Below are 8601 nucleotides of genomic sequence, written 5' to 3'. Positions count from 1 at the left end.
CATAGTTCGAAGAGCCTGCGGACATGCTAAGTCATGTGAAGCAGCAAACATGTCTATCTGAGGTGAGCGCTTTCCTACTACTGGGTAGATTTGAACATCTCTGCAGATTTAGAAGCAAACGCTACAGCTCAGCTGCGGGCCGGGGGGATCCTCAATGCTGTTAGATTTTGAACTGAAGAAAAAAAATCCCCCCACTTTCTCCTCTCGCTCTTTCCTGAAACTGTGCTAAATGGGCGGGATTTTAAGGGCTCTCCCCTTCTTCCTTCAGCTCTTCACTTTTGCACCCTCCCCTTATGGACAATTGCTTCTCCCACTCCCACCCAGGGAGAGGAAACCTCTCCGGAGCCCATCCATTCCCCCCTTCACTGCCTGCCTGTACTCCCCTTCATTCCCCCTCCCCCCTTTTTTTGCTCCCCATCCTCCTCCAGCCCCCCGGGTTTTGCTCCTCTGCTCCCCGCCCTGGTGTTGCTCCTCCCCCTGCGTTCGCGCCCCTCGCGCTGTTTCTAAGCCCCCGCCACTGTCGCGCCTCGGGAGCAGACGCCAGGGGCAGGCGAGGGCAGCCGCGTGCGCATGCTCCGCTCGGCTCCCAGGCATGCTCAGAACCCGATGGGGCGGAGACTCTGACACGGCCGCCGGCTCGCGGCTGCACCAGTTCCTGGCCAGCACCATGCGGCGGACAGCCGCCTGCCTCCCCGTCGTGTGCCTGCTGCTCCATCTCCAGGCGGCAGGTAAGCGGCCAGGCTGGGCGGTGTTACCCGGGCAGGCACGGCAAACGCTGCCGAGCTACCCAGGGGACGGGGCTCTGAGGAGCATCCCCGTCATCTGAGCTAGGGGAGACCTGCGTGTTCCAAACGAGCACCCGCTAAGGGAGCTGATAAAGCCCCTGTTGTTGCCGGACAGTGGCAAAGGTCGAGGCTAAATGCGCCCACCCCCTGTATTGGCTCGACCGTGTAAGATCCTTGCTGCGGGTAACAGCGATGCTTGCGTTAGTCTAAACAGGGGGTTTCTCCTCTGCGTCCCCTCCTCCCCCGCATGCATTAATATGGATGCAGCTTTGCACACACTAAAGCACGTGTGTGTGTGTGTGGGAGCAATGGTTAATCTAACGCCTGCAATCATTAGCTACGGCTTCTTCCCTTTTTGGGGCTCGCGGGGGGGTGGTTTCAAGTGGTAGCTCCACCGATGCATTTGAGCGGGATGCAAAGGACCGAACTAATGGCTCTGATCAGGTAGCTTGAGAGATTCCGCTGCCTCTTTGGCCATTTCTCTAGTCCATGAAGTGCCCTCCGCCAATCGAGCAGCGCAGGTTTGGGAGCGAGGGGGGGGCGGGAGTGTTTCAGCACCGTGTGTGCCTTTCAGCACCATGGTCAGCAACCACCGGAATAAACACAACTGCGAAGCTGGAGCGTTGTTGAGAGGCCAAATGTCACTTAGGCCACGTCCAGACTAGAAATTAAAATCGATTTTAGATACGCAACTTCAGCTACGTGAATAACGTAGCTGAAGTCGAATTTCTAAAATCGAGGTACTCACCAGTCTGGACGGCGCTGCATCGATGTCCGCGGCTCTCCGTGTCGATTCCGGAACTCCGTTCGGATTGATGGAGTTCCGGAATCGATGTAAGCGCGCTCGGGGATCGATACACCGCGTCCAGACTAGACGCGATATATCGATCCCCGAGCAATCGATTTTAACCCGCCGATGCCGCGGGTTAGTCTGGACGAGGGCTTAGGTGGATTCGGTCGCAATAGTAGGTATCCTCAGCGGTGTTGCTAATAATTAAAAATAAAAGCACAGTTAAATGGCACCGCATGCAAGCCCTCAGCTGTTGCCACTTCGGGTACTTTAACGCGTACAGATACTACCTATTATTCTCGGTCACTATTGCTCTGGGATTTGGAGCACTAGCCACATAGGTTTCTAAATATTTTGGAATGATGGAAGTTTTTTAAAAAAAAACATGTAGCCTCTTTTAAAGTTGACCCCTGAATTCAAACGTGGAAACAGGATTTTAGACAGCAAAATTTCAGCTGCGACAGCAGTCATGTGTGCAGTAGTCCTGTAGCTACTTTAGAAAATCCTCTCCCTGCTTAGCTAGCAAAATGTGAGCATCATTCATAAATGTAGTTAACGAAAAACTATATTACACAGAGCTTTTCAGTTCAAGCATCAGTTTCACTTTGATAATCATTTGCTGTATTTGTTCAGTAAAAGAAGGATATGGCTTAATCGGTGTAAAAAGTGCCCTTTCTCCTGAGTCCTTTCCCCCACTTCCAATTATGTTAACCTAAATTCTCTTTCTTTTAGAAAGAAAGTAAATTGATGCTGAAGGTATAATTAAATGTAGTTTGTAATTAATATAACTGAAGTGTTTCTGTGTTTGCAAAATACTGCTATATCTCTACTTCTGACATAGAAAATGGCTGTTGCACCCTGCTTATAACTTAACATAAGTCCATTATGACCTCCCTTTGTATATATAGCGAAAGGTATAACAAAATGCAATAGCTGAAAGTTGAAGCTAGACAAATTCTGTCTGCAAATAAGGCATACATTTTTAATAGTGAGAGTAATTAACCATTGGGACAATTTACCAAGGGTTGTAGTGGTTTTGCCATCAATGACAATTTTTAAATCAATTGGATGTTTTTTCTAAAAGATCTGTTCTAGGGATTATTTTGGGGGAAGTTCTATGGCCTGTGTCAGACAGAAGGTCAGACTAGATGATCACAATGGTCCCTTCTGGCCTGGCACTCTATGAATGACTCTATGAATATGTGAGTACATATACAGTCTTTTGCTGCCACAAGCCATCTTTTTGGAGAGCATTTCAGTATTCCATTAACTTGAACTGTTTTATTATGGGATGAAAGGTTTTAGAAGCATATCAGGGTTAAGTAATACTACTAGAAATGTAAAAAGGATAATAAATAATTCATAGTTGTCATGTTATGATAATAGTTGTATACATTATTTAATACACTAGATAAATGGGCATGGCATCATCTTGTTTAATCTAATCACAAGAAATTGTTACCTTCAGTTATTAGTACTTTATCCTTATGGTAAATCAGACTATCTTTGACAAGATTTCAACCATGTCTTATTCCTTTGTATTTATGATTGCTTAGGAGAGTAACGTATTTCTATTTTACGCAATGTATGTGACAGAGATTGCAGACTAAAATAAGGAGCATTTTGAAATCCATTTTATGAAAATCCTTAAGCTGCTTTTAGGTTGTCCTTTTACAAAAACATATATTAAAATGATCATCTGTATAAAAATAGGGTACAACATTTATTTGGCATAACATGCCTTCTAAATCTTCATTTATCCACTATTAATTCTAAATTGCACAGACTGCCTTGCTTAGTCTTTTCATCATACTAATGGAAAATGGTTTAACAAACATGTACAATTGCCTTGGTAAGTTTAACTTGTTTAATTAAGTTAATTGGAAAGCTTGTATATGAAAGTTAGCCTTTAATCTGAAAATCTCCAATAATCACAAAAATGGAGAAAACAACACCGACCCCATATTTTACTATCTTGTTTCCCATGCAATTCTGGTGAATAATCACTTTAGAAAAATAAACATTAAAATCTTAAAAAAAGACATATTCAATCTTATAATGTGCACAGCTCTCATCAAAGATGAGAGTTGTGCCTGCTCCAGCCAAGGCTGCATGGAGTTTTCTGTTAGTATTCTTGTGTCATTCAAGACACTACACTCTTGAGCTTCCTGACTTTTACTATCATAGTAAACTTAACCTTAAGAAATTAAGAGCTCTCTCACTTTCACTTGAAGTGAAAGATGAATTAGTCATTTGGCTCATTCTGGAGCTTTCTGTGGAGCACAGTCTACAGTTGTGAATTATGAATGGTGATTTTGTGATAAGGGTTCATCTGGTAATATAAAATGTATTTCACTTACCATTACTGATTGGTCATAAGTTATATGTTCTCATTTTGGTTTGCTCTGTGGTGGAAACTACTTGGCTTTTCATATATGACTTTGTTCCAAAGTTCAAAATACATGAAGCTGACTTCTATGTAGGAGGATGCTAAGATATCCATTGGCAGATACACTAACAATATCTTCCTTAATATGGGTTGATGTTAATAGGTTTTAGAAAAAAATACAATTTTGTATTTGAGATATTAATACAACAAGGTGATATTGATTCTGTAATGTATTTAATGCAATTCTTTGTAAGTGAAAGGTATTACACTGCATATTGGAGAAATGGGTTTGCCATGGAAAGGCTGTTCCATTACCATTGTGCACCAATATCAGGATATGTTTTTGCAAAGAAGCTGAAATTTTTTTCACCATAAAAGAATCTCAAATTTCTACATTTTTTTATAAAGATCAATTGAATTCAGTTTAGATGCTGTTGTCAATAAAACATTACAGCTGTGTAGAAAGCAAATTAAATCTAGTTATGCTTTCAGATACACCTCTGCAATTTCCACTGAAGTCAATGTAGAACTAGGCCCTTTATTGCCCCAGTGCTGCATTAGGCAATGTGCAAGAGCAGAAATCTGCTTGCACAGAGCCATCAGAGCTGGAATAAGGCCTACATTTGTACTAACTGATTACACATCACTATGAATCTTTAGCTGCTATTATGCTTTGAAGAAAACTGCAAGATAAAGTAATGGCATACGTTATTTGCTAGTAGGTATGATATATTGCACGTTTTTGCAACAAAAAGTTAGGGTATGTCTACACTACGGGATAATTCTGATTTTACATAAACCGGTTTTATAAAACAGATTGTGTAAAGTCGAGTGCATGCGGCCACACTAAGCATATTAATTCAGCGGTGTGCGTCCATGGTCCGAGGCTAGCGTCCATTTCCAGAGCGTTGCACTGTGGGTAGCTATTCCATAGCTATCCCATAGTTCCCGCAGTCTCCCCTGCCCTTTAGAATTCTGGGTTGAGAGCCCAGTGGCTGATGGGGCAAAAACCATTGTCGCGGGTGGTTCTGGGTGTTCGGCAGTTCTCAAGCGCAGGCTGATGGTGATGACGGATAGCAGTCATATTGTACCGTCTGCCACTGGGGAGGGGAGAAGAGCGGATACTGCTCTTCACTGCTGCAGCATCGCATCTACCACCAGCATTCAGTAGACATAGGGTGACAGTGAAAAAAGTCAAGAAACGATTTCTTTCCCTTTTCTTTCACGTGGTGGGTGAAGGGAGTAAATTGACGAGCTATACCCTGAACCACGCTGGGCAATGTGTTTGAACCTACAGACATTGGAGGCTCAGCCAAGAATGCAAATACTTTTCGGAGACTGCTGTGGACTGTGGGATAGCTGGAGTCCTCAGTACCCCCTCTCTCCCTCCATGAGCATCCATTTGAGTCTCTGGCTTCCCGTTATGCTTGTCACGCAGCACTGTGTCGCCTGTAGATTTTTTTTTCAAACGCTTTGGCATTTCGTCTTCTGTAACAGAGCTCTGATAGAACAGATTTGTTTCCCCATACAGCGATCAGATCCAGTATCTCCTGTATGGTCCATGCTGGAGCTCTTTTTGGATTTGGGACTGCATTGCCACCCGTGCTGATCAGAGCTCCACTCTGGGCAAACAGGAAATTAAAATTAAAATTTCGCGGGGCTTTTCCTGTTTACCTGGCCACTGCGTCCGAGTTGAGATTGCTGTCCAGAGCAGTCACAGTGATGCACTGTGGGATACCGCCTGGAGGCCAATACCATCGATTTGCAGCCACACTGACCCTAATCCAATATGGTAATACCGATTTTAGCACTACTCCTCTCATTGGGGAGGAGTACAGAAACCGATTTAAAGAGCCCTTTATATCGATATAAAGGGCCTCGTAGTGTGGACGAGTACAGCGTTAAATTGGTTTAACGCTGCTAAAATCAGTTTAAACGCGTAGTGTAGATCAGGCCTTAGTATCTCTCAAGAATTCCAGAAACCATTGTTATTTTGGTGAAAGAATGGTCGGTGGCAGTGAGAACACATAGTGATGCACCAAAATAAGCTTATAATTAGAACTAGTGAACAGTGGTTCTGGACCAATTTTTATAGTGGTGGTGCTGAAGGACATTGAATCAAACTGTAAACCCTAAATATGATGGAAACCACTTCAAGCTAGGAGGTGAGATAGCACCCCCAGCAGCCCTAGTTCCAGCATCTATGCTAGTGAACCATTGCTGTTACCTCGGTTACTGAACGAATTAACTATTTAGCGTCATTGTCTTTTCATGAATTCCATGAACAGGCTTAAAATATAAAAACAAAGAATAAAATATACAGTCACTGTAAATGGCCCAAGCAAAACCATCTAGACTGGAATAAAACCTACCCAAATAATAACCTCCATATTAACCATCCATGTCTTTTATCAAAATCTTGAGCGAGAAAGTGATTTTTGCAGAAAGTCCTAAAGGTTAACAAATTCTGGTGCTGGAGGCCCAAGGGGTCAAACAATTGTACTCCAGAGTTGGTAGGATTGTCATCATTAAGACCTGGTTTCTTGAGCAAAGGCCTTACATCATCTTTCTTCAGGGCCACTGTTATTATTCCCTCGCGTGATGGAACACATTGATAATCTCAAACATGGGACCAATACTTCAACAACCAGGAAGGACAAAGGTCCAACTCTCAGTCTTTTGCCAAAAGAGATCCCAGTGCCTCCAAAAGCTCATCTGAAACTCTAGTAGAGAAGACTGGCATGTATCCTCTTGAGATACTGCTCAGTCCTGATTCAAACAGTTGTAACTGCAAAGTAACATGAAAATCTCTCACAGTAGAATTTTGCAGGTGTGGAGAAACTTAAAGGAAGTATGCTAGATTGTGTGCAATGCATATGAAAATAGACTTGGAGTGAGCATCTACTCCTCCCTGCTAGTATGTAATGGAAAGTGTCTTTCAAAATGGAAGTTTGTGTGCAGCATATCCAGTCAAAAATATTGAGGGGTATTCTCCTTTGGAATGCCTTTATAATGCTACGTATCATATTGAGAACACATAATGTTTAATGTTAAATTTGGAAAACCAGTTCCTGCCAACTGTAACCAACTGTCCATACTTCAGTACTAACCATGTCTCCTGCAAAGGAATGTGTGTATCACGTTGAGCTGGTGGGATTGCAAATACACCAGAGACAACATGATGCACCTTCCATCGGTGCAAATCACTGTAGTTCCAGTGAGAGTTCTAGCCAATAGATTTTTTTTGAGATTCACATTAGAACTCTCAAATTAAAATCTCTGATAAATTAGAATGTTCTTTTCAAGATGAAATGAGTAAATGTTATAACTCACTCTCTCAAGACTGGGAACATGATTTGAGGAAGGAAATTGGAATGTAAAAATGGTAATTATAGGCTTACTCTAGATATAAGATCAGAGCCAGCCAATTTAAGAATTCACTGAAAACCAGATTGTGAGCAGATTTGTGTGGGTGTGCTGGGATAGAAGGACATGCAAGAAGCCCTCCCCCATCCCTCCACATCATGCTTTCTCTTGCTAGGCTTTAAAAGCTCTTTCTACAGTAACTGTCCCATACTTAGGGGAAAATAGAGACTCTGCACTCAGGGAGCACGATATTAAAACCAGGGATGTGGAAGAGGTGGTGACATGGAGTAGGTCTGGTGCATAGAAGTGGTGAGCAATCTGTGCCAGCCTAATGGTTGGGGAAAGGGGCTTAGCCCTGTTTTGCACAGAGAAGCCCCCAGAAATATTGTGCCTCAGACACGCCCAGTCTCCCATTGTTGCTTCTGGGCAGGGTTGCCCACATTGACTTCCTATCAGGGTCGTGGCATAAATGCCACAACCTAGCGCTGAGTATACTTGTCACTCACAAAGCTGATGATTGCTGGAAGTATTGTGGCATCAAAGATAATCATGCTTAAATGCTGTGGCAATGGGCCAAAGTCCATCTTTGAAAGGAAGTTTATACTGTGGACCAATGTAGCTGTCCTGTCAGGTTTCCAATACAGCTCTGAATCAAATACTTGGTGAGGCCAGCCAGTTGTGTATCCTAAGAACTCATTTCTCAGAGCCACATTAGCTGCACCAGTACTCCATAGGCTCAGATTCTACTTTCCATTACAGCAAATACTGATTTCACTGGGGTTACTATGGATTTATCTCTTTGTAACACAGAACAGAATTTGACTCAGTCTTCACTTGGAAAACTACAGTAATGCCAAATAACAAATTGATGTGGCACCTTCTGAAAAACAGGCAAATATGAGACAATATCAATATGTCAATACTATGTGTCTGAATATGTCAGAATACTAAGTGTCTTAGGGACCACTGCTTCATCTCTTAACTCACAGGAGTAGACCTACTGAAATCAATGGGCCATAGTAACAGGTTCCATTTTCAATATATCAGGCAACACACCCATAATGTAGAAGATGATGAGATGCAAAGCATCACTTTCAAAATACTACTGGTGCACTTAATCATATGTTGGGTGCATTCTGACTACTTTGTGTTCTGCTTTGTTGTGCACTTGTTTGATGTTTAATTACAACTCCTATATCTTGGAAAATGTTATGTATAGTGAAATATTTTTCAGATGAAGTTGTTTTTTGCCAGTCCTGGAGTTTCTTACA

General features: G+C 42.6%; 1 protein-coding gene across 2 annotated transcripts in view; it reads left to right on the top strand.

Annotated features, from left to right (window-relative positions):
* Positions 1 to 584: 584 nt before the first annotated feature.
* Positions 585 to 8601, top strand: part of PTPRR (protein tyrosine phosphatase receptor type R) — a 238935-nt gene continuing 230918 nt past the window's right edge. For both annotated transcript variants that reach the window (XM_050935224.1, XM_050935215.1), the window contains exon 1: positions 585 to 728. In XM_050935224.1, coding sequence (XP_050791181.1) covers positions 593 to 728 — 136 coding nt within the window. In that variant the 5' untranslated portion in view covers positions 585 to 592. The remainder of the gene's footprint in view (positions 729 to 8601) is intronic.

This window comes from Gopherus flavomarginatus, chromosome 1 (genome assembly GCF_025201925.1).
Source record: "Gopherus flavomarginatus isolate rGopFla2 chromosome 1, rGopFla2.mat.asm, whole genome shotgun sequence".
Lineage (NCBI taxonomy): Eukaryota > Metazoa > Chordata > Testudines > Testudinidae > Gopherus > Gopherus flavomarginatus.
The sequence above is the reverse complement of the archived record's forward strand: the minus strand, read 5'-3'. Positions and strand labels throughout refer to the sequence as shown.